Raw genomic sequence first — 25,420 nt, 5'->3', positions numbered from 1 at the left:
GTTTCCAGCAACTGGCATGGAGGCAGAACATAGCCAGCATGGCTAGTAGCCATCAGTAGCTTCCCCCCCCCACTCTGTGAATTTGTGGAATCCTCTTATAAAGCCAGCCAGGTTTGGGCCAACACCGCTTCATGTGGGAGTGAGTTCCATAGATTAACTATGTGCTGCATGAAGGACTTAAATTCTTTCCCGAATTGCCCAACATTCAGCTTCAATGGATGTCCCTAAGTCCTAGTGTTATGGACTTTGAGCTACCCACTTTCTACATAACACACACAGTTCTATAAACTTCTATCGCATCCACTTCTTACTTGCCTTTTCCCTCAATGACACCCCCCCACACCGCAAAAGCGGCAGTCTTTCCTCCTAGGCGAGTCGCTCCATCTCCTTGGATCACTTTGGTTGCTCTTCTGGTTGTTTGGAGAACTTGAACGTTGGTACTCTTCGTTACAACACTATTATTATTATTATTATTATTATTATTATTATTAAAAAGGTACATATTATTATAATTAACATTTCTGTACCGCCTTTCACCTGAGGATCGCAGGGCGGTTTGCAGTTTGAAAACACAAAAATACACCCTGATGTGACAGACAAAAACAATACACGCAACACCATGAAACATTAAAGGCCAGACTTCTTATTTTTCAAAGGCCTGGGAGGAGAGGAACGCTTTTGCCTGGTGCCTAAAGATATGTAACGAAGGCACCAGGCGAGCCTCCCTGGGGAGAGCATTCCATCTACCGCCTTTCACCTGAAGATAATATAAAAATAAAACTGGGGCAAGTTTGGGGAGGGGGAGTGTACCTTTGGGGATGAGGTCAAACTCGGAAGGTTGTAGCACAACCTGCTGTGGCTGTAGAGACCACAAAAATAAGAACTAAAAACCAGAACATTTTGGTTGGCTTAATGAAGGCATTGCCCTAATACGGATTTTGAGGCAATTTTTCCTATGGGCCAACCTGCCTACTTTTACCCCAGGCTGCTTCCTGTCGCCTATTGCTTCACTCCCTTCAAGAGGGGGCAAGGCAGCCGGCTGGGCGCCCTCCGATCACTCGGCTGAACAGGAGCAGGGAGCCCCGGGCCTCGGCCTTGCGGAACACGGCCCTGCCAAGAGGTAAGCGCACAACAGCCCTGCAGTGTAGCCCACCGCCAGTATTGCAAGCCCCGAGTCTGGGCGGGGAGGCTTTGCAGCCGCTCCCCAAATAAAACCCCACTCCAGGTTGTAGCAGCAGCAAAGGCAGCTCGGCTTGCCCGTTTCCTTCCCCCCCTCGCCCCCCCCCGTCTGACCCAGAGCACAGTTGCACGCACAAGCCCCGCGCCGACCCAGGCAGGAAGCCGCCTTCAGACGCGCAGGAGGGAGGGAACCCCGAAGAGCCGGAACTATTTATTTCCGCTAAGGAGGTTTCGGGGGGCGGGTGGGAATGGGAAAGCCCGATGCACAAACGTTGAAATCCCGGGTTTCTCCATGGGAGGGCAGTAGCCGCTTCCGCCAAGGGCCAGCGAAACCGGAAGCCCAGCGGAGGAGTTCCTGTCTAGCGGTTTGCTCCATGTCCGTGGTTGGTGGGAGCGTCGCCGAGGAAGTGGGGGGCGTGGTCTAGTCCTCTAACCTGCTGCGACGCTCTGGCCGCGCCTCTATGGCTGCGCTCATAAAGCCTCATGTAGAAGCCCCTGGGCTAAAAGCGTTACAGAGAGAAATTACAGAGGACTCTGCTGGCTTCTCTCTCTCTCTCTCTCTCTCTCTCTCTCTCTCTCTCTCTCTCTCTCTCTCTCTCTCTCTCTCTCTCTCTCTCTCTATAAGAGATGGTGGGCTGTCCTCCCTTAGAGCATACCCTCCAACATTTCTCCGATGAAAATAGTGACGTCCTAAGGAAAAGCGGGATCAAATCAGAAACTGGGACGACATCCCTAAATCAGGGACGTCCCTGGAAAATAGGGACACTTGGAGGGTCTGTTGGAGGTTTCTAAGAAGAGGCTGGATGGCCACCTGTCATGGATGCTTGAGCAAAGATTCCTGCATTGCAGGAGGGTTGGACTAGATGACCCGTGAGATCCCTTCCAACGCTACAATTCTATGATTCTATGAGCCCTGGAGGGCAGAGGCCAGGAAGCCTGAGACCCACTGAAGGGCCACAGCGAGGCAGGAGTGCAACAGTTTCACCCTTCAGAGCCTCTTGACGGCCAAAGGGCTGCTGCTGTTTTTTTGCTGGCTTTGCCTCGCAAGGTTCTTGTGACCTTTTTAACAGCTGCACGGCAGGCAGGCTTTCAACAGGGAAGACCCCCCCCCTCTGGGAGCAAGGGAGTGAGGAAATTAAGCCATCTGCCTTTCCGCCTGTTGTGTAGAAGTGGAAGGCCGCTTCTGCTGGGAGAGCAGGGAGCATGGGAGCATTCCACACATCTAAAGCACATTTGATGCACATTTAAAGTGCACGATTTTCTGCCCCCACAAAGAATCCTGGGAACTGTAGTATGCTGGCTGTGCTGGGAATTGTATCTCAGTGAGTGGTAAACTACATTTAGGCAAATCTTTTAAAAAAATGTAGTATAAACACTGACAAACTGGGAAACACTGGCCTGCAAGCGCTCCAGTTGGAGAACAGCCTTTACCAAAAGTGTCATGGGCTTTGAAGACACTCAGACTCAGGACGCAAGGGAGAAACATGCTAAGAGGAAGGCACGCTTGGCAAATCCACACGCTTGGCAAATCCACACCGTGATCAACCCCTGCCCGGAAACCAATGTCCCCACTGTGGAAGGATGTATGGATCAAGAATTGGCCTCCACGGACTCACTGTTAAAACCGTGTTTATGCAAGACAATCTTACCGGTACTCGGCTACGAGTGATTGCCAAAAAAGAAGAAAGAAACTACATTTCCCAGGATTTCCCAGGGGGAAGCCACATGGTTTAAATGCACACTGGGTGTGTTTTAAAGGTGTTGTGGACCTAGGCCATGAATGCAGGGCATTTGAAACATAAGGTTTTGTGCCCATCCAAAGAATGTAAGAAAAAGCTTGCTGGACCAGACCAAAGGCCCCAGTTTCCCCCCAGTGTCTGATACTCAAAAATATCCTTCCTCTGAAGGCAAAGTCTGCATCTAGCTGTCATGCTAATTGACAGCTTTATCCTCCCAAGTATTTGTGAACGTACACCCAGCTAGCTCACATCTGCTTCTTATGCATAGCCAGCTATGCAGGATTTGGATCGTATTCTTTAGTCTACCTGTGCCTTTTTAATGATATATATAATATTTAAATCTAGCTCTTACCTTTATTTCAGAGGTCCCCAACAAATTACACACTTTTAAAAAAAATAAATCATTACATATGAACATTAGGTATGGTCTGCTCCCAGACTGGTGCTGTTTTGCATATGGAATTCGATCATATACTAGCAAAGTCATGTTACACAGTTCAAGTGGGTTTGGTGCTCTTGCACAGCAAACTGCTTTTTTAATCACAAAACAAAAACTTCTTGCAGTAAGGAAAGCTATGGCAAAATGCACAGTGAGAAGCAATGGATAAGGTTCACGTGACACAATTTTGTGTATCCCTCCCGTGACACAATTTTGTGTATCCCTCCTGAAATAGCTTTAAACTTCGGCTAACTCTGCCCTGGGGACGCGGGTGGCACTGTGGTCTAAACCACAGAGCCTAGGGCTTGCCGATCAGAAGATTGACGGTTCAAGTAGATAAATAGGTACCGCTCCGGCGGGAAGGTAAACAGCGTTTCCGTGCGCTGCTCTGGTTCGCTAGAAGTGGCTTAGTCATGCTGGCCACATGACCCAGAAGCTGTACGCCGGCTCCCTCGGCCAAATGAGCGCTGCAACCCCAGAGTCGTCCGCGACTGGACCTACTGGTCAGGGGTCCCTTTACCTTTAACTCTGCCCTAAACAAACAAACAAAAAAGGATCCGACTGGAAAATTCCCTTTCTGGGACTGGCCAGCAGAGGGCGCCCCTGGGTCCAGGTAGCCGCAGAAGTTCAGGTGAGTTTACCTGGCTGGTTTACAGACTGTTGTCCGGAAATGCAATAAGTTGACTAAGCAGAAGGGGAGGATAGAGGGGGCACCAGCTGCCCCTCTGTGTGTCCCCCAAAATATCGGGTTTCGTGAAACAAAGAAGAAACTGTGTGCAGTGAACCTCTGGACAGGTGAGGAGAGGATCAGAGAAAAGGAATGAATGAAAAATTAAGTGCTGGTGGGAGTTAAGATAAAGGGGCGATAATCCCAAAAGAAGGGTGCTAACATGCAAGAGAGGGACCTTGGGTTCCGTGGGGGTGTCTGGGGGCCCACTAAATTTGCCTGCAGCTCATGTGATATGCAGATTCATTCAAAGTATGCACATTTTAAACTGTCCATCAAAGTGGAAGGGGGGGTTAAGGGAAAAGAGGAGGGGGAGAGAGTTTTGCTGAAATATCTGAGACGCTATGCTCAATTTAAACTCACAATTATGAGGGCCTCTACACTGAAGGGGCAGTTTTGGGGTAGGGAGAGGCTGGGAAGCAGGTGCTTTTTATGGTACAGGAGTGAAATTCGAGACTCAAGATGGGCAGAAAGATATTGACGGAGCTTAAAGCCTCCACAAAGGGCTTTTGATTTCTGATCCGGAAATCGTCTGCAGTAAAGGCCACTTTATGGAATCAATTCAGTTCTGTACTTTCCGGTGCAAATATGGATTAATCCTCTTCTTTCCCATAAATGTGGAAAGAAAGTATTGGAGGGGGGGAACCTTCCCTTTTACTACTCGTTAAAGGGTGCTAACTAATTTGCGTTAAGCGATTTAGACCTAGCGGCAGGTTGCTGGCATCCATCCCTAACAGGAAGCTTTGAGTCCGAGCCCAAGGAATACAGGCCCTCTGCACATTCTCAGAAGCAACCTGTTGTTACTTCCTGTCTTTCGGGCTTGGCTTGAGGATATCCAATCAGACGTGCTCCCTGAAATATGGAGCAGAAGGATGGGAGTAAGAGTTGAGGTTCCTGCGCATAGCTGTCAACTCCCGGATTTGAAGATAAGGAATACTATGGGGCTGTCAACTCCCGGATATGAAAGCAAGGGCGCTGAATAATGGAATTTCCCGCAAAAAAAAAGAGAAAGTTGACAGCGGGTGCCATGTGCCAAAGCCACCCCCCCCCCAAAATGTTATTCTGCTCTTCCCCTCCAGGATGCCGGAAGCACCTCTCACATTGCCAGTCCTGATCCGGACAATACGGAGTGCACGGACCCAGGCGGAGGAGCGGGAGCTGGTCCAACGAGAAAGCGCCAAGATCCGGGGGGCCTTTCGGGGAGACGAGCCCGACACCCGCGCCTCCAATTTAGCCAAGTTGCTCTACATCCATATTCTGGGCTATCCTGCCCATTTTGGACAGGTATACACCCACACAGCACAGGGGGAACTGTAGTTCGTTAAGGGAACTGGGGATTGTAGCTCTGTGTGGGGTAAACTACAGTTCCCATGATTCTTTGGGGGGCGGGACCTTGCCTGTTAAAAGTGCTCCAAAAGTGTCCTAAGCGTGTTTTATTTATTTAATAAAATTTATACAGCTCTTGATGTACTAAGTTCCGCCTCCACCCACCCACCCACCCCCCAACTTACCTTCCTCGCAGCAACCGTGTGAGGTTGTTTTAAGATAACAGATGGTCAGTCAGTGAGCTTAATGGCCAAGTGAGAATTTGAACCCAGGTTCCATTTAGCTTCTTAATATGAAGTGGCTTTATAAGCAACTACCCCTCAAACGCGGGTGGCGCTGTGGGTTAAACCACACAGCCTAGGGCTTGCTGATCAGAAGGTTGGCGGTTCGAATCCCCGCGACGGGGTGAGCTCCCGTTGTTCGGTCCCAGCTCCTGCCAACTTAGCAGTTCAAAAGCACGTCAAAGTGCAAGTAGATAAATAGGGACCGCTACAGCGGGAAGGTAAACGGCGTTTCCGTGCGCTGCTCTGGTTCGCCAGAAGCGGCTTTGTCATGCTGGCCACATGACCTGGAAGCTGTATGCCGGCTCCCTCGGCCAATAACGCGAGATGAGCGCCGCAAACCCAGAGTCGGTCACGACTGGACCTAATGGTCAGGGGCCCCTTTACCCTTTACCTTTACTCCTCAAAAAACCGTCTGCTAATATTCCCAAATGCCGATCCCCACCAAACGGCGGCCCTTAAATGTCCCAGTGGGATACACCCACAAGTAGAATGTGCAGGGAGAAGTTCTGGGGTTTAGCCTGGGGTTTTAATCGATCAAAGGTTGTAGTTCTGGTGTAATCAATGTCTTATCCTTATCCTTATTCTTGCTTGAACCCAGATGGAGAGTTTGAAGCTAATGGCTTCCCACCGTTACCACGAAAAGCGGATCGGCTACCTTGGCGCTGCCCTCCTATTGGACGAGAAGCAGGACACTCACCTTCTGCTGACCAATAGTATCAAGAAGTGAGGGGTGAAATTGGAAGGGTGCTTGTGTGGGAGGGGGCAGAAAGAGAGAGTGGTTGCCCCCACAGTGGACAAGGACCGATTTGTCTACTGAAACCTATTATTTACGGCAGAGGTTTTCGGCCTTTTTGAATCCACGCCTCCTTGACCAACTACATTCTTTCTGGTTCTCTCTTCTCCCCTCTCTTTGGGGGTTCTCTGGGCAGCCGCTGCCGCCGCCCCTGCCCCAAAGGCAGGTGCCTCCTCACTTTGCCCCACAGGGGGGCCTGGGAAGAGGATGCCCCCAGCCTTTGGAGACTGGCCAAAGGTGAACGTGAGCCCAGCATCTTACTCACAGCACACTGGTTGAAAACCACCGATTTAGGGTTATACTGGGAAAAAAGAAACCAAGGTTACATCCACACCATGCATTTAAAGTGCTATGATACCATTTCAGTCATGGCTTTCCCCCAAAGGATCCTGGGAACTGTAGTTCTTTTAGGGGACCAAAAGAGCTGTTTAGGAGACACCTGCTCCTTTTCCAGAGCTACGGTTCTCAGAGTGGTTGAACATTCGGTCTGTCTTAAGGTTGCCCTATTTCAAGAAGGAGAAAACCTGGACACAAAGTTGTTGAACTTTTTTGGGGGGGGGATTGGCCAAAACGTTGTGGAGCTTTTTGGGGGAAATGAACCTCAAATTTGTTGAGCTTTTGCCAATTTTTCAGAATTCCCCCGGGACTCTAATTTCATCATTAGAAACCCGGACATGTCTGGGAAATTCCAGACGAATGGCAACCCTAGTCTGGGAATTTTAGCTCGGGGGGGGGGATAGCAACCTTAGCAAACTACAGTCCCCATAATTCCAGGGGAAGGCTTTGTTGTTTGAAGTGCTGTCCTAGCACCTTAAATGTACAGGTACCGACCTGGTATTTGGGTGTGTGGGCAATTCAGGTGTGCTTCCAGTGAAGATCCTAGGAATCTAGTTGGAAGATTGGGGGATTTCTGAGGAGGGGAAGGGACCTGCGCTATGGGCTCTGAAAGAACGGAGGCTGAGAATCAGAATCACAGAAGTGTGGAGCTGGAAGGGACCCTCAAGGGCCATCTAGTCCAACCCCTTGCAACGCAAGAATCACAGCTAAGGAACCCCTGACAGGTGGCCACCCAAACTCTGCTTAAAAACCTCCAAGGAAGGAGAGTCTGCCGCCTTCTGTCTGTTCCACTCTCAAAACAACTCTTAAGGCTTGGGAAAAGACAAGGGAACTGGGTTGCTGGGGGTTCCTTGAAATGCAATGTTGGGATATCAGCTAGAATATGGCCGCTTAAAAGTCTTTGAAAACACCAGCCTTTCCTGCTGGTTAAAGATGGCGGCCATCGGTAGGTCTTGAGGGTTGAACTTGGGAGTTGAGTAGGAAGGAAAATACGGGAGGTGGGAGATGTGTGCCTGAAGGAAGCTGTTTGGGCAGGGGATGTGAATAGTTGAGATTCACCTCACTTTCGTTTGCCCTCCTTAGCGACCTCCTGCACCCCACTGCCTGGGTGCAGGGCTTAGCTCTGAGCACCCTGGGCTCCCTGGGGTCGGTGGCCATGTTCCGGGATCTGGCCGGCGAAGTGGAGCAGCTCGCCAGGGTTGGCCAGCCCTCCGTGCGAAGGAAGGTGAGACCACGCAGCTGGGATTTTTTTTTCTTTAAAAAGCAGAGATCCCAAAGATGCAGCCGCTCTTCGTGCCTGCAAGGCAGTTCTGTGGGACGCAAGGGGACCCCGCCCCACCCCCCATCATCCTTTGCTCTCTGCCTCCACTTCTAGGCCGTGGTCTGTGCTGTACACGTTGTCCGGAAGGTGCCCGATCTTATAGACGTGTTCACTCCACTCGGCGAACAGCTGTTGACTGAACAAAATACCGGTAAGTGCCTTTGTCTCTTCGGCTGGGGCTACTGGGAGGCCTGTTCTCCCTCCCCGTCATGGCCAGTGGGCAACCATCCTTTATTATTATTATTATTAAATTTTTATTGGATTTACAATAATGAAAAATAATACAACAATACAAAACAATACAAGAATGTAACAAAGGTATAAAAAAAGAAAGAAAAGGAAAAGGAAAACACAAAATTTAGATACCTAATCCTGATCTTTTCACATTGACTATAGGGACCTCCTCGGGTTCCCACCCACTACGCATCCTTGCCATTTTAAAATTTAGCAATTTCCAAAACATTTTAATAACAGTTTCTGAAATTATTGTACATCTATCTAATTTACTTAATCTCTAATTCCAATTCCACAGCTTCTTTATATCCTATATCTGGTCTTAATAAACAACTTTAGCATATTTTTTAAAAATACAATTTAAAATCTTTCCATTCTTCTTCTGTCGCTTCTTCTCCCCGGTTGCGGATTCTTCCGGTCATCTCAGCCAATTCCATATACTCCATCATCTTCATCTGCCACTCATGTGGGCAACCATCCTGGCCCTGTCCATTGGCCGGAAAAGAAGCTGCTGGGAACCTTTCAGAAAGGGCTCTTGTAAGAACTTTGTAGCTAGTGCCTGAGTTTGCTTTTCTCCTTCTCCCTCCCAACCACTTTTCCTTTTGTGCCGTGCCTCTTAAATTATAAGGCTGAGGGCAGGGAGCATTTTATTACTGGACACCGCGTAAGGCATTCCGGAGGGCCTTTTTTTCTGATGAAGAGTTTAGGGCTGGGGGAGAATGCTACAAATGAATAAATAAGTTCCAGCTCATACGTGTTTGGATATCCTTCGGTTGCTCAGAACGCTCCGTTGCCAAAGAGAAGGATTGATGCGATGTGGGATGGCGGGGGGAGATTCTCTTCAGGGGTGTTTGATGGTGAAGGTTGAGAGGAGAGTATTCGACTCAGTTTTGCTCACAGTGAACCCGCCGAAATTGATCGATATAAGTTAGGTCCGTTGATTTCAGTAGGGCTACTCTTTGCATGACCAGGGACGCAGGTGGCGCTGTGGGTTAAACCACGGAGCCTAGGGCTTGCTGATCAGAAGGTCGGCGGTTCGAATCCCCGCGACGGGGTGAGCTCCCGTTGCTCGGTCCCAGCTCCTGCCAACCTAGCAGTTCGAAAGCACGTCAAAGTGCAAGTAGATAAATAGGTACCGCTCCAGCGGGAAGGTAAACGGCGTTTCTGTGCGCTGCTCTGTTTCGCCAGAAGCGGCTTTGTCATGCTGGACACATGACCTGGAAGCTATACCAGCGATACCACATGACCTGGCTCCCTCGGCCAATAATGCAGAATGAGCGCCGCAACCCCAGAGTCGGTCACGACTGGACCTAATGGTCAGGGGTCCCTTTACCTTTTACTCTTTGTATCATTTGGATGAGTACACCCCTTAGGAAGGTAAGACGAGGCCTGGAGGGGCCCAGGAGGGACTTTTTGCCAGAGAAGTGGATCTCAAGGAGCGATTTGAAGGAGATCTCAAGAAAGCGCTGTTCTCCTGTCCTATCGAGGTGGTGCAGAGAAACTGGGATCTGGGGAGCCTTGGTGGGCCTGGGACTTGGGAAGGTAAGGGACAGGACTTAGGAAGTCTGGGCAGGATCCGCACCTGGCCTACCTGTCTCTCTCTCTCCCCAGGCATCCTCCACGGGGCAGTCATGCTGATCTCAGAGATGTGCGAACGAAGCCCGCAAGCCCTGGACCGCTTTTGCAAGGTGAGCTTGGCACCTCTCCCAGCATCCTTTGCAGTTAACGCGCAAGGACCACGTGCCTTTTGAGCAGGAGAGGGTGGGGGAGGGCAAGCTGATGCTAAAGGAGCCTGTGCCTTGCATGTATTGAGTCCTAGGTTCAAGACCCACACAGCAGGACTGGTTTGGCATCTACCAGGAAATGGGAATGGGCCATGGCAGGCCAGAACATGCAACAAACCGAAGAAGGATCTGGCCCTTGAGATTCTCCTCGGGCCACACCCCCTCCTAAGCCACACCTCTTCGCCCTCAGGCCACGCCCCTTCCCAGCCTTGCTTTGCCCCCTTCTCTCATCTTTCTGGCTGGAGCATATCCTTGAAATTTTGAGGATGACTCTCACTTGCCTGGACGGGAGATAGGAAAGTGTGTGTGTGGAAGCTAGCCTACTACAGAAAGGTCAAATTTGCATGCCTTGCTCCACCCACGTTTGCCTCTGGCTCCGCCCATCAGTGGCATGCGGCCCTCGGGCAGTTGCCCAAGAGGGAATGCGGCCCTCGGGGTAAAAAAATATCCCCCAAGGGAACAGAAAAGCCCAAATCTTTAATAAGGAATGGGGAAAATTTATAATTTGCCTTGGAGGCCACTTTAAACAGTTAAAAATTGTTAGCGGGATTGCAATAGCAGTTGTAATGTAACGAGAACTACGGATACATGGAGGGGGAGAAAATAATTTGGATCATTATAAAAGATGCAGTAGAAAAGGCTTAACAACAGAACCCAGGGAGGGGAAGGAGGGAAGCCCAAAGATTCGTGGGAATCTTGTATTTTCGGAAGGTGTTGTGGTATGACTGTAAATTTTAATATGTAAAATCAAATAAATATTTTTTTTTGGGGGGGTAATAATGTTCCCCAACCCCCCCAAAACAGAGGGTGCCCTCCTAAACACCCTTAAATGGGAGCATGCTTTCCTTTTCTTTTGTTTCCTTCCAGTTTGTGCCTCAGTTGGTGGGGCTGCTGCGTAACCTGGTGGTTGCCGGCTACACTCCGGAACACAGCATCTCGGGAATCAGCAACCCTTTCCTGCAGGTAAAAGGAGCTCGTCCCCGCCAACCTCCCCTCTTCCCCTGAGCTTCTGTCTCGCCTTTCTTTCCGCAATTCAAGAGAAGCTGGGATGCATTTAAGAATTGCTTCCCGGAGAGAGTTTAAACCGCACAAACACTGAACGGTTTTTTAAATAAAAAAACAGGTATAAAAACAATTTCAAATCCAATACAGGTACCAGGCTGGGACCTTTTAAAAAATCTTTTTAACTCCACTTAAAAGTTGGTTGAAAAAGGAAGGTCTTCGGCAAAGGAGCAGGGAAACAGCTAGCAATCCCAGAAGCCTTTGCAACTGCAATCCCAGAAGCCTTTGCACTGACCTCGGAGGGCTGTTTGGGTTTGAGAAAGGAGCTTTGGAGGGAGCAATTGTGGTGGATTTCTGGCAGGGGTTTACATGCTTTTTAGGTGCTGTGTCACGTATACACGTGGTACGCGGGAACATAACGCGCCCGCCCCCCGTAAATGGGGAGACGTCTGTATGAGCTCAGACACCCCCGATCTCGAATGATCTTGGAAGCTAAGCAGGGTCAGGCCTGGTGAACACTTGGATGGGAGACCACCTGGGAATACCAGGCGCTGTAGCCTTGAGCCAGTGTGGGTTAGTGGTTCAGATGCTGGGAGACCAGAGTTCAAATCGTGACTCAACTTGCCAGGTGGCCTTGACCCATCACAGTGCCTCAGCCTAGCCTACCTCACAGGGTTGTTGTGAGGATAAAATGGGGAGGGAGAGAAGGGCGCCTCGAGCTCGTGGGAGCAAAGGCGAGATACAAATGGGGTGAGACAATAAAATGTGGCCGGGCTTATCACGAACCCGTGACCAGAAGGGTGGCGAGTTTGGCTGCTCAGCGACTGATTCTTTGCCTCATTTTAAAGTCACCTCCTCTTCTCTACTCCATCCTCACCTCTCTGAAAACATCCCTCCACCCAGGTACAGATCCTGCGGCTGCTAAGGATTCTGGGAAAGGACAACGAAGACGCCAGCGACGCCATGAACGATTCCTTGGCTCAGGTGAGCCCAACGGTTGTTGCTGGCGCTGGAAAGAGGGCCCTGGGCGAAGGACGGAGGGGAGACATTTAGAGGACTCTGGAGAGCAGAGTTCGCTTCACCATGAACAAAACCGGGGTGGGGTGGGGGTCCATTTAGCCTCCACGTTTCGATTAAAACTTTCCTAGGCCTGGTCTAGATTGTATGACCTAGAACCCTTTGTTAGCAAAGGCTGTGCCATTTTGAGAGGTGTGTGTGTGGTTGCCACCAATGAAAAGGAAGGAAGAGACCAAGGTGAAGGCCTGCGGGGGGGAGAGCGGGGCAGGGGAACGTCCCAAGCCAAAAGCCAGCAAGGCCTGCCAACCCCCCCGCTTCTTCCCAGGTGGCCACCAACACGGAGACGACGCGGAACGTGGGGAACGCCATCTTGTACGAGACAGTGCTGACCATCATGGGCGTGCGCTCGACCAGCGGCCTGCGGGTATGGCGGATTCGTACGGGGCAGGTGGACTGGGATGATCCTGCACCTTGCTTGGCTCCTCTTGCGTCCAAATCTTTTGGGAGGCTGTCGGGTTATTTGGGTGCGAATGGAATATTCCGGGCGCCTCCTGGTGCCATGATGGCGCTTCCTGTCTCTAGACCCCCCCGTACTATCAAAACTGTCTTGCGTTCCCCTAGGGGGTGGGGAAATTCAGACCCCTGGTATCAAAGTGGCCCTCCAGACCTGTCCGTTTGGCCCCAGGAGTCCTCTCCGCAAGCCACACACCATCCTCAGGTAGTTCTGCCTGGCTGCAGAACCGCAATGATAACTCTCGCTTGCCTGGAAAGAAAATGGAGAGGTCTTTTGGGGTCTATGTGCCTGTTTCCAGAAACCTTTGAGATTTGTGTGGCTTGGGTGCAACCTGTACCAGGATAAGACCTGTATCTGTTGTTCTAGCCACTTTTGCCCACTTTCTGCCTCCGGTTTGTGGCCACTGAAAGGTTGCTTTTGAGGGAATGCGGCCCCCAGACCCCAAAATCTTCCACATCCTCAAGTCGCCTCCGCCCAGATATCTCAAGCTAGAATCGAGGGTGTGTGTGTGTGTGTCATTTTTCCTGTTCCTCTCTGCTTGTTCTGAGGCTTTTCCGTTCTTCCTCGTCTGCCCCCTCAGCTCATACAAATGGTACATTTCAGGAATTACCGGTAAGGACCCTTCTCTTTTCCACACCCAGGTTCTCGCTATAAATATCCTCGGACGATTTCTCCTTAACAAGGATCGGAATATCAGGTACAAAAAAACCCCAACGAAACAAACGAAGCAGTGGAATGACCCAGACAGAGCTGTGGGGAAACGGCGGCCCAACAATCACCTGAACTTTTCCTGTTGGAAATTTTGAAAATATATTTTGGGGCCGAGTCTCCTTATAACACTTTTTTACCCTGGCTCCTTTTAAAGCATGGCGCTTGGTTCCTACAGAGGTTTTTTAAGCAGAGCTTGGAAGGGCACCTGCCATGCAGGATCTAGTCAAGATTCCTGCGTCGCAGGGGGTTGGACTAGATGACCCTTGGGTACCCTTTATGATTCTTCGATTCTGTGGTCTGACGTCTTCTTCTCCAGCTTGGGACCACTGAAATCCGAGAAGAGGGTAGGATGTTGGAAGATGGCGCCTGCAAACATGGGCCTCGAGCAGATTTTTGAACCCTAGTCTCCCAGGTCCTGGTCCGATGCTCTGGCCCCCGCCCCACAGCGCATAGGGCTGCATTGTCACAACATGCCTTCCGCACTGGGATTGCAGATCCCTTGTTGCCCCTTCATGATCTGCCCCCTTCTCCTAATTCTTTGAGGCCCGTTCTGTAGACGCTGGTCTGGGAGAGGGAACGTGCCCAGAGACCCTCGGGTTCCCTCATAAGCCGCTGCCAATGGCCTCACGGTCGAGGGAAACCAAGGGACGGAGGCGATTCCTCAAATATCTCCCCCCACCCTCAGGACAAGGCAGCCACCCCTTTTCCACGCCGCCTGGGAAGCAGCTGCGCGATAACGCGGCCTATTAAAATGCATCCTGAGGGACGCGGTGCTTCTTTTCTTTACCGGTGAAACAGTGCGTGAAATTAATTTGCCACATGCTTAATTCAGATTTGCTTAGATCTCCCGGCCACCCCGACAGAGGTTGTTTTCAGGCCTCGCCAGCCGCCATTTTGGCTGCCCGTGCCATAGTGGCCCGTTTCCCCCCTTGTCTCCCGCCCGGCAGTGTCCCCTTTCCATTTTGAAGCGAAAGGAGGAGAAACGTTTCCAACTTCCTTGAAGATTGGCTGCAAGCGGTCTTCTTTGTGCCTGGTTAGAGGGCCAGACTAGGGGCCTGGGAGACCGGGGTTCAAATTCCTGCTCGGCCATGAAGCATTCTAGGTGGCCTTGGGCCCCCGTCGCCCTTCTCTCAGCCTTTTTTTTCCCCCTTGGCTTGTTCACAGTGCTGTATAATATAATACTAAAATGTTCTGGGTCCCCAAGCTAAGTTATCTTTTCCAAGCCATCCCACTAGAGATGAAAAAACAGCAATTGGAACACTGGAATGGTGAGATAAGACAATGGATATTCGGAAGTAAACAAATCAAGGACACAAAAGAGGTTTGTGTATAACCACAAATCAGAATTAGGGTGGGGGCCTCCCCAACATTTATAATTCCTATGAAGCCGTCCAATTAAAAACTTTACTAGAAATTGGAGCGAAAAATAAACAAAAGTGGATCAGATTCGAGGATGAGGCCAACAACGGTGCAGGAAGATTTGGAATCTTCACAAATAATGTAAAGGAAGATCTGCAATCTGCAATAGGACCCAGGAAATTGGCATTAGGCATAGGGAGGAGATGGCAACCTATATGGTTAAAAAGGATCTCTCTGTGGGCACCCTTAGAAAGCATATACGAGGCAATAGACGACCCCAAATGGTGGAAAATTCTTAGTGCTAAGGGATCTCACATAGTCCAAGATATGTATAGAGCAGGCATCCCCAAACTGCGGCCCTCCAGATGTTTGGGCCTACAACTCCCATGATCCCTAGCTAAGAGGACCAGTGGTCAGGGATGACGGGAATTGTAGTCCAAAACATCTGGAGGGCCGAAGTTTGGGATGCCTGGTATAGAGGAGAGTCACTGCAGGAAGTAACAGAGAACATAGGTAACCAATACTGGTTAAAAATTGGAGGGTTATATAATAAAATTCTTAAAGCCCAAGAGATATGAGAAATATGAGATTAGACGAGCCAATAGAGGAACTATATAAACAAATGGAAAAAACTAAACAAGGAATGATAGGTAAAATCTATGAGAGGATGATTACAAATAAAGAAGCCCTTCTCTCAGCCTATCCCACCTCGCAGGGTTGTTGTGAGGATAAAACAGCAAGGGCAAAGGATAGCCTCGAGCGCCTGGGATTAAGCTCTCTCCTCTTCTTCTCCCTCTCAAGACGTGATTTCCCCCCCCCCCTTCTTGTCGGGGGGAATCTTGTTCCCTTTAGATACGTGGCTCTAACATCTTTGCAGAAATTACTGCAAGAAGAGAACAGTGCCGTTCAGAGGCACCGGTCCACAGTCCTTGAATGCCTGGCCGACCCGGATCCCACTGTGAAGAGGTGAGGCGAGGGGGAAAGACGGGGCCGAGGCTCTGGGGGACGATGTCTCTGAGTCGGGAGAATTTCTCGCTTCTTCTCCCTCCTTCCTCAGACGAGCCCTGCAGCTGAGCCTCGCCCTGGTGAGCGGCAGCAACGTGAGAACGACCACAAAAGAGCTGCTGGTTTTCCTGGACACCTGCGCTCCGGAGCTGAAGTCGGACTGCGCTTCCGGAATATTCCTGGCCGCTGAGAAGTGAGTTGGGTCCGGCCATTGCCCGTAGGGGGCGTTGTAGAGAAATGAAGGGCAGGTTTTGGGGGGGGGCGTGTTGAATTTTGCAGCTTTCGAATTCACGCATCGAAGGGTGCTCATGGCAGAGCGTGAGGCTCTTAATCTTAGGGTCGTTGGGCAAAAGATTCCTGCCACTCTACAATTCTGTGCATCCCTGCCAAGTTCCTCTCTGAAAAATAAGGGACCGGACCGAAAGTAGCATGCCGGAAGTAGCACGCCGGCCATTTTGGAACTGCACGGAGCATGCTCAGAAGTGACTTTTGATGCTGCTGTGCCCAGTTCCAAAATGGCTGCCGCATCAGAAGTCGCGCTGCAGCCATTTTGGAACTGGGCAGAGGAGCATCAAAAGTCGCTTCTGAGCATGCTCCGCCCAGTTCCAAAATGGCCGCAGCGCCAGAATAAACCGGGGGGAAACAAAAAAATCCGTTTTTTCGGCTGGGGACAGCTGGAAAAACGGGGGTTTCCCAGGGAAAACAGGAGACTTGGCAGCTATGATTCTGTGACCTAAGACTTGGGAATTCAAAAGAGGTCTTGGTTAAATTAATACAATTTAGTTCTCCTTGGTAAGTGAAACGCGTGTAAAATTGCACAGAAATAATTAAAAACAAGTGCTTGCACTTATATTATACAGCACGTTACAATTATTTTTATTGTTCACTTTTATTATTATTTAGCCTTACCTGACATTTTCAGAAGGCAAAATTAAAGTCTTTGGTTTTTCTGAGAAAGCAGTTTATGTGCTTTCTAATCAAACGTAGATTCGCCAAGCTGAATGTTGTCCAATCACAAAAATAATAGCAGATTTGAATTCCCCCCACCCAAAAACATATTTTTAAGACCCTCCCTCCCTGAAGAAATTAGCGAAAATTAAGTCCCAACCCTTTCAAACAGCATGCCCTGACGGCGTGAGGGGCACTTTCAGGCGGGGCGATAGGTCTAAGACATTTCTGCTCTTCTTGTTTTCTTCCCTCACCCACTTCAGGTTTGCACCCAGCAAGCGTTGGCACATTGACACCATCCTCCAGGTTCTGACCATGGTAAGATGGAGGCTGTGGGTGGGGTGGGGGCTAGGATCCTTGGGGAGCAGTGGAAAGTTGTGTGGCTCATGGAAGAGCCTTCCTCTCTCAAGGGGTTGTGTTTGAAGAAGCTTCTCCAGACCATCTGGACGAGAAACTTTTTTTTTTCCTTTTGGGAGAGGCGAGAAACAGAAAGTTGACACCCCCCTACTGTGCCTCTGCGAACATTTTTCAGGCTTTAATATTGATTTTCCTCTCCCTATTTCCAGCACCCCATTGAAACTGCCATTCTAGGTGTGCTGAAAAAGTGAATTTCAAGGCCCTCCCCGCTTAAACAGCAGCCTTCACGTAGAGCCCGCCAATAGCAGCCCAGAATCCTTAGAGTGCCTTCAGAGCTGAGTCCTTGGTAGTCTGGGCTTGTGTGGAGGAGGAGGAATCTGTTTAAGCCTTTTTAAGGGAAGGAAGGACCAAGCAGAGAAGTATCTCTGAGAAGGACCGTAGTTAACATCTCTGGTTCCTCTCCTTACCCTCTGCAGGCTGGCTCCTATGTACGTGACGACGCGGTCCCCAACCTCATCCACCTCATTGGAGGGGCAAAGGAGCTTCACGGCTATGCGGTTCAACAGCTATACAAGGCCCTGACCCAAGATATCTCTCAGGTATGGGATTGGGGAGGGGGGATAGCTGCCAAGTCTCCCGTATTCCCCGGGAAACCCCCGTTTTCCCAGCTGTCTCCAGCCGAAAAAACGGATTTTTTTGTTTTTCCAAAATGGCTGCAGCACGACTTCTGGTGCGGCGGCCATTTTGGAACAGGGCAGAGCAGCATCAAAAGTCGCTTCTGAGCATGCTTCGCCCAGTTCCAAAATGGCGGCAGCGCTACTTCCGGTCTGCTACTTCCGGTCCAGTCCCTTATTTCTCAGGCCGGAACTTGGCAGGTATGGGAGGGCGTGATGGGGGGCGGGGGGGCAGGGCATAGAAAACCAGAAGAGGAAGAGTGAGGGTATGTATCCTGTGCCCACTTACTTGCAAGTGAGTTCCACTCAAAATTTTTTATTAACTGAACAGAATTTCTATCATGCTTAGCATCAAAGCCTCTAAGCTGTTCTTCTTCCTATACACATAGAAATGTAAGGCTGTCGTCACGCTGCGCTTATTAGCATTGGGCCTGTCGTTGTCTCTTAGCAAACCTACTTCACAGGGTTGTTGTGAGGACGCAGTGGGGGAGGAGAACCACGTCCACTACCTTGAGCTCTTGGGGAGAAAAGGTGGTATATAAATGTAATAAAGGTAAAGGTAAAAGGGACCCCTGACCATTAGGTCCAGTCGTGACCGACTCTGGGGTTGCGCGCTCATCTCGCATTATTGGCCGAGGGAGCCGGCGTATAGCTTCCAGGTCATGTGGCCAGCATGACAAAGCCGCTTCTGGCAAACCAGAGCAGCACATGGAAACACCGTTTACCTTCCCGCTGTAGCGGTTCCTATTTATCTACTTGCATTTTGACATGCTTTCGAACTGCTAGGTTGGCAGATAAATGTAATACCGTAAATAATAATAATAATAAAATAATGTGGGAGGTTGTTTTTTTTTAAGAGGACGTGAAAGGTTGGTAAGCAGTTAGCCAGAGACAGCAGATCCCAGTATAAGACATTCAAATTACCCATAAATTATATATTTAAAAAAAAACAAGTCCCCCTAAAAGAAATCCACCCTTCAGAATTGCATGTTAAAATGCACGCCAAATGTACATGTTTGTAGGCTTGCTTAAACAAAAAGCATTTTCAGCAGGCTGCGAAAACATTGCAGGGCTCACGTCAACGTGGGCATCGATAGGTCTGGGCTGCCCTAAACGCCCTTGGTGGTCTGGATGTGACACTGTGAGTGAGCAAAGCCAGCCCTGGTGGAAAGCTATTGGCCCCTTTGTACCACCTGACAATTGTGGGAGTAGAAGCCGCAGTACTAGCCTCCAGCCAGCTGGTGGCGCTCAAGTACAGCAGGCGGCAGACCAGCAGCTCCCTCTGGTGGCAGGAAATAAGACTCGACCCCCCCCCCCTGCAGTTCAAAAGTAAAATCTGGGGTTTCCATTTGCCAAGATCATGAGGTTGGATGGCCATCTGTCATAGATGCTTTGCTTGAGATTCCTGCATTGCAGGGGGTTGGGCTAGATGACCCTTGGGGTCCCTTCCAACTCTAAGATTCTCTGATTCTATGTTCTGAAGGGTAAAAGGCAATGACGATGCTTCTGCACCAGAAACAGTGGGGCTAAAATCTTTGTCGTGCGCAGCCTCCCTGTATTTAACCTTAGCAGAGACACAGCTTCCCTTGCAAGCTCAGTTTTGGTTTTGCACAGAGCCTCCCTGGGGCTAGTTCCCACCTCTCGGCCTTAACCTACCTCGCAGGGTTGTTGTGAGCACACCATGGGATAACCCCTAGTCCCTTACACACACCGCCCTGAATCCCTTGCGAATAAACATGGAACGAAAGACAGCCTTTGCCAACATCGCCGTACTACAACCCCCTAAAACTGGGGCTGATGGGAGTTGTAGTCTGACAATACCCAGGCGGCGCCTCGTTGGCAAAAGCTTAAATACGTGGCACAGCATAGCGGAGCCCTCCCTCTCTCTCTTTTTCCCTCCCAGCAACCCTTGGTCCAAGTGGCTACCTGGTGCATTGGTGAATACGGCAACCTCTTATTGGACGGCAGCTGCGAAGAGGTGGAGCCCACTCAGGTGAGGAATCAGAAATTGAGGGTGGGCGTTTTGTGGGGAAGATCGAGCGGGGGAAATTTGCTCACACCTGCTGGGGGGGGGGGGAATATCCCACTTCATTATGATTTTTCCTCCTTTCTCCAATTCATCCCGCTCCGGCAGGTGGACCCAGAGGAAATGGTCTCCATTTTGGAGCGAGTGCTGCAGTCTCACATCTCGCTGCCAGGCACCAGGGCCTACGCTCTCACTGCCCTCATGAAGCTCGGGACCCGTCTCCAGGGCAGCGACATCAAGTGAGCTCACAGCCGACATCCCCACCCTCGCAGCCTTGCAGGTTCACCACGGGTTAAGGCCACAAACGCACTATAACCTGCAAAGCACACCGATTCCCCCGTGGAACCCTGGGAGTTGTAGTTTGAGCTCAAACTCCCAGCACCCTGAGCAAACAAAGGTCCCCAGGATTCTTTGGGGGGGGGGAGTTGTGTACATACTTGGTTTAGGCTCACCGTCTCAACGTCCCCCTCTTCCTAAGCCAGGCCTCAAGGGCAGGGGCGGACGTTGGTGGTCTTTGGAAACCGAGGGAATTCAAATGCCAAGAAAGGAGATTCCAACTTAAAATATAAAAGGATGAGCCTTCTGGCGGCAAGAGCTGTTCGACAGGGGAAGGGACTTCCCCAGAAGGCAGTGGGCTCTCCTTCATTGCAGGTTTTGGAAACAGAGGTTGGATTGGATGGGGGATTCTGCGATTCCTGCGGTGCAGGTGGGTTGAGCTAGATGACCCCTGGGGTCCCTTCCAACTCTACAATCCTACGACTCTACGATTGGCAGGGTGTAGCGGTGCCAGGGGTTGGACCCTCCTGTGAGGCCTTTTGACACATGAATTTATTTACCTCTTTAATATTTCCTGCTTCATCCTGTGTCCTGCTTCTCTGCAGCTTGTAACCTCTTTCCCTCCATTCTTGTCTCCCACCCTGTCCGCCCTGAGAAGTCGGATCCGGAGCCTGGTTTCCATTTACTGCAGCTGCCACGATGTGGAGCTCCAGCAACGGGCAGTCGAGTACAACGCCCTCTTCCGGAAGTACGACCACCTCAGGTACTCCTGGCAAAGACGGGCGCCGTTCTCGGGTGCTCTGCATATTCTGACCTCCCGCGTGGGCACTTCCATTCACACAACACCCGTGTTTTAGCTAGCTTCCCCATTTCACCCCGTCCCAAGTTTGAGCGCTGAAAACTCTGCTGCGAACGGCCTTCCGCCTTGACAGTCTTTGCAAACGGTCTTTGCGGGTGCTCACCGGAGGCCTTCGGCAGCTAAACCTCCATGGAGGAACATCAGTACCCAAATCTGGTTTGCAAACCTTTATTCCTGACACACAGGTCCTAGAGTGGGTGAGGAGGGTTGGCGATGGAAACAGCGGTGCCGAGTCACCAGCAGATAAAATCTTTCTCCTACTCTGCTTCCCCACTCTCTTGCCAAATAAATCCCCACAAAAGGCCCATATCTCTCCATTCCCCCCCCTTTCTTCCTGCCAGAGCATCTGTCCTGGAGAAGATGCCCTTAGTCGACAAAACTGGTTACACAGAGGAAGGAAGTGAAAAAGATCAGAATGGAAGAGAGGGCGCTGCTGCCCCTCGAATCCTGGAGGTGGCGCCAGCGCCCAGCAACGTCCAGCAACAGGACTCTGGCCAGGTGGGGAGAGGCTTTGCCAAGCGGTTGGCACCAGGGGGCACTTGGGAGCAGGGCAAACCCCCGAACTTGACAGCAAGGTGACATTTTGGAGCAGCGCATAATCCAGGATTACCAATTCCAAATAAGGATTTGATTTTTAAGAGCTGGCCAACCTGCGCTTTGCCTAGAACCCAAATATAAGGCCACTGAATGCTGGATTTTGAAGAGCCTACCTCCTTTTATAAATCGGAATCCTGTATCATCTCAGCTCTTTCCTTACACGAATCAGTTCATTCGGAGGACAGAGAGCCCGTTTCGGCATCGCAGGAAGGCTGAGCTGGAACCAAACCAGGGGCTGGGGGGGGGGGGATGATGAAACCTGAACCCAAGCCTTAATTTTTAAGGGAGGCGTTTCCAGAGTGCAGCACGTGTAGCACGGCAGAAAAATTAATCAGTTTTTATTAATGATTTTATTATTTATATGCCACCCAGCTGACTGGGTTGCTTCCACATTGAGCGCAGCCCATAAAAATGACTAACCGCTGGCGGAAAAACCACTCAGCGATCCACCAAGACTTTCAGCAATTTTAAAGTGAACACCCACAGCCCTATTTTAATGTGACACCCCTCACCCCGAGGCAGTGGCTGTGCTTTTTCTGTTGCCTCTACTTTCCCAGATTATCACTGCATGCCTTTGCCAGAGTTCTCTCTGCCGCTGCCCTGCAGCCCCGCAATGAGACTCTCCCCCCACCCTCAACATCTCCTCTTTAACACTTCCTTGCTTGCCCTGTAGGTCTCTGATCTTTTGGATCTCCTTGGAGGCCCCGCAGATCCCCCTCCAGCCCAGCCCAGCCCCGTCGCCCCGGCAGTGGAATCCTTCCTCGATTTCCTTGGCGACCTGAAAGCCCCAGGTATGTTGACCTAAGGGCTCTTTGCAGGTGGAGAGGGAGCTGCTTGCTTTTTGCAGCTCGGATTCTTGCCAAGACCCTTTCAGACGAGTCCGCAAAGGACACCCCCACCCCCTCATGTATCCTTTCATTCCATCAGTGCCCTCTGGGGGGTCTTCAGGACAGAAGAAATAAAGTGACGAGAGCTTATTTCTCCATCTCACATGGGCATTTCTGAGCAAAAGCACTTCCCCCTTTAACAACAGCTGTACCGCTCTTGTTGTGTTTTAACAATGAGCACTAAAATATACCTGTATACCTGAAGGAGCATCTCCACCCCAATTGTTCAGCCCGGACACAGAGGTCCAGCTCCGAGGGCGTTCTGGCAGTTCCCTCCCTGCGAGAAGTGCAGCTACAGGGAACCAGGCAGAGGGCCTTCTCGGTGGTGGCGCCTGCCCTGTAGAATGCCCTCCCATCAGATGTCAAGGAAATGAACAACTACCTGACTTTTAGAAGGCATCTGAAGGCAGCCCTGTTTAGGGAAGCTTTTAATGTTTGATGTTTTATCCTGTTTTAATATTCTGTTGGGAGCCGCCCAGAGTGGCTGAGGTAACCCAGTCAGGTGGGCAAGGAATAAGAAATAATAATAATAAACATTACTAGGGCTTTTTTCAGCTGGAACTCAGTTCCGGCATTTCCAGGTGGGCATCATTGCCATTCTAAGAGAACGAGGGAGGTGTTTGTGGTGAGTTCCGGCTCCTCTTTTTTCCTAGAAAAATAGCACTTATTATTATTAATATTATTAGTATTGAAAGCTGCTCTGTTTTGAGTAATGCAACAAAGGGAGAGCTGCAGGGTCCAATGAAACCCCTTCTATGAATGGCACTCATAGCATTTCCAGAGAAAAAGACAGAAGAGACCAGACTGGTCCCTGCTTAGCTATGTGGGCCATATATTATTCTGAAGAGGCCTCTTCCTAAAGGGGGACCCAGAAGCCACAGCCTCTGAGCTGGAAGGTCACAGTGCCAGTCCTGTGTACGCTGCCTGGGGTCACTCAGAGGTGAGGGCAAGGCCCTTTGCACATGCTCAGATGCACCCTGCGACTACTGCAGCAACGTACCCAGCTCAAGCCTTGGCGTTCTGGACACATTCAGGTTATGAATCCTGAACAGGGACTTGGTGAATTTCTGTACCTGACAGGGCGATTGGCCGGAGGGGAGCTAGACTTAGCTGGCCGTCCTCCTCCCTCGCCTTCTCTCGCTTCCCTCCCTGCAGCCTCTGCCATCGCCCGCATGGTTGCGTACGAACAAGATGGCCTGCTGGTCGAATTTTCCATGGACCGGCCGGCGCTGGAGCCCACGTTGCTCCTCATCACGGCCACCGTCTCCAACAGGACACCCGACGACGTGGCCGGGTTTTGTCTTCAAGTGGCTGTCCCCAAGGTGAGGCCTCAGGTGGCTTTAGAAGAGGGTGGACGAGATCGCGGAGGAGGCTACGAGCCACAGCGGCCGTGCCCCCTCTCCACGGCTGGAAGCAGTGATGCTTCTGAATACGAGTTGCTGGGAATCACAACTGAGGAAGACCACTGCAGCCGTGGGGTCTTGCTTGTGGGCTTCCTCAGTGGGGCATCTGCTGGGTCACCAGGAGAAGAGGATGCTGGGGTAGATGGGGACCCCCTTTGGCCTCACCCAGCAGCCAAGGACGTCTTCTGATGTTCTTAAGAAGAGGGGCATCTTCCTTTATGCTCCTCCCAGTGCCAGAGGCCAATGGGGTCACCCAGGGAAGGGTTTCTGGGCAGGCAAAAGGAAGTAATTCTTCACACGAACTATGGAACTCACTGCCGCAGGAGGCAGTGATGGCCAACTTGGAGGCAGATTTAAAAGAGGATTAGACAAAGGGATAATGTTGTCAGCGGCTGGCAACCATAATGTTTTAAATTGCAAATGAAATCCTTTTGCAGGGCAGGGAGGGGAGAACGCAGGAAGGGAAACGGCCTTGGGTTTTGCAGGGGTCAAAAACTTATTTCTTTTCTTTTTTTTTTGTTTGGACTTTCGCCTGCTCCTCTTCTGACAGTCCTTCCAAGTGGAGCTGCTGGCCCCGAGTGGTTCTACAGTCCCAGGCCAGGGTAGCACCCCCATCACCCAGCTCATCCGAGTGCTGAACCCCAAAAAGGTAAGAAGAGTGAGAGGAGGGATATACATGTGGCCAGGGAGTGGGAATTAACCTGTGATCTGAGCAGCGATGTCATTTCCTGCCTGGCTGTCACTTAAAGCAAGGCGGTGACATCACTTCCTCTACTCCTGTAAAGCGATGTTAAGAGACTCTTATTGCCTTCGGGCCACTTTTGTTGGCAGCATCAGAAGGATGTTTCCTGCTGAAAACAGGAAGTGGCACCATCACGCTCCCACATCACAAAGACAGCAGTGATGTCACTTCCTCCTCCGCCCTCGCTGGTTGACTTCACCTTGGTTAGCGTAACAGGAACCAGGGTGATGTCACTTCCAGTTCCTTCCAAGAGGGTACTCTCCAGCAGTCTCAGCCACCCGAATTCGCACTCCTTCCCCATTTAACACAACACGCGTCGCCCTCGCTCTTCCAGCAACGCTAAGGACTAGCGGCTTAGCTCTCGTAAAAAAGGAATGAACGCTGGGCTTTCTGTTTTGTGCAGAACGCAGCTTTTAATGTTTGCAAGCAAGAAATTATACACCCGGTGTAAAATAAGTTTTATCCCTTCCAGCTCCCGCTCCGCATGAGGTTACGACTTGCCTACACTCTGCCCTCTGGAGCGCTGGTGCAACAGATCAAGGAAATCAACTCCTTCCCCGAGGCTGCCTGGAAATGAAGAGCGAGCGGCCCACTGTACCCCTCCCTCCTCAACAGGTTCCCCTAAAATGCACTCCTCTCCAAGGGAAGGGAAGGGGTGGGGTGGAGAAAAACCCTTGCGACGACACCATCTCACCACCAGGTGGCGTCTTTGCTCCAAGTGGGTGCCCAAAAAAACAACACCCTTGGGTGCTCCCCATTTGCACAGCCGGAAGGGCAGATTTCACCGGATCCAAAGAGGTATTTCCAAAAGAGGGAGGCGGGAGGGAGAGGGGGAATCCCCGTCTCAAGCAGCCCACTTTCTCCCTCCTCACTCCCAGCTG

General features: G+C 50.7%; 2 protein-coding genes across 5 annotated transcripts in view; both read left to right on the top strand.

The window, feature by feature from the left end:
• Window positions 1-25,420, top strand: part of LOC118095902 (myosin-7) — a 373,415-nt gene that overhangs the window by 214,388 nt on the left and 133,607 nt on the right. The window lies entirely within an intron of this gene.
• Window positions 944-25,144, top strand: AP1G2 (adaptor related protein complex 1 subunit gamma 2). Of its 4 annotated transcripts, none has more exons than XM_060281854.1 (22): window positions 944-1,120; window positions 5,164-5,368; window positions 6,293-6,417; window positions 7,907-8,048; window positions 8,199-8,295; window positions 9,990-10,066; window positions 11,030-11,125; window positions 12,068-12,148; window positions 12,507-12,605; window positions 13,337-13,392; window positions 15,618-15,731; window positions 15,823-15,963; window positions 16,982-17,036; window positions 17,552-17,674; window positions 19,653-19,742; window positions 19,884-20,014; window positions 20,707-20,814; window positions 21,252-21,408; window positions 22,181-22,298; window positions 23,550-23,716; window positions 24,348-24,446; window positions 25,012-25,144. In XM_060281854.1, exons 2-22 carry the CDS (start codon window positions 5,165-5,167, stop codon window positions 25,114-25,116), a joined length of 2,385 nt encoding a protein of 794 aa, XP_060137837.1. In that variant the 5' UTR covers window positions 944-1,120; window position 5,164; the 3' UTR covers window positions 25,117-25,144. The 4 variants fall into 4 exon arrangements, with proteins under 4 accessions (XP_060137837.1, XP_060137838.1, XP_060137836.1 ...); XM_060281855.1 differs by having other exon boundaries at window positions 945-1,120; window positions 20,710-20,814; XM_060281853.1 differs by lacking the exon at window positions 944-1,120 and adding an exon at window positions 3,970-4,152 and having other exon boundaries at window positions 20,710-20,814.

This window comes from Zootoca vivipara, chromosome 13, assembly GCF_963506605.1.
Source record: "Zootoca vivipara chromosome 13, rZooViv1.1, whole genome shotgun sequence".
Lineage (NCBI taxonomy): Eukaryota > Metazoa > Chordata > Lepidosauria > Squamata > Lacertidae > Zootoca > Zootoca vivipara.
Note: the sequence above shows the minus strand (reverse complement) of the source record. Positions and strands in the feature narration are given on the sequence as shown.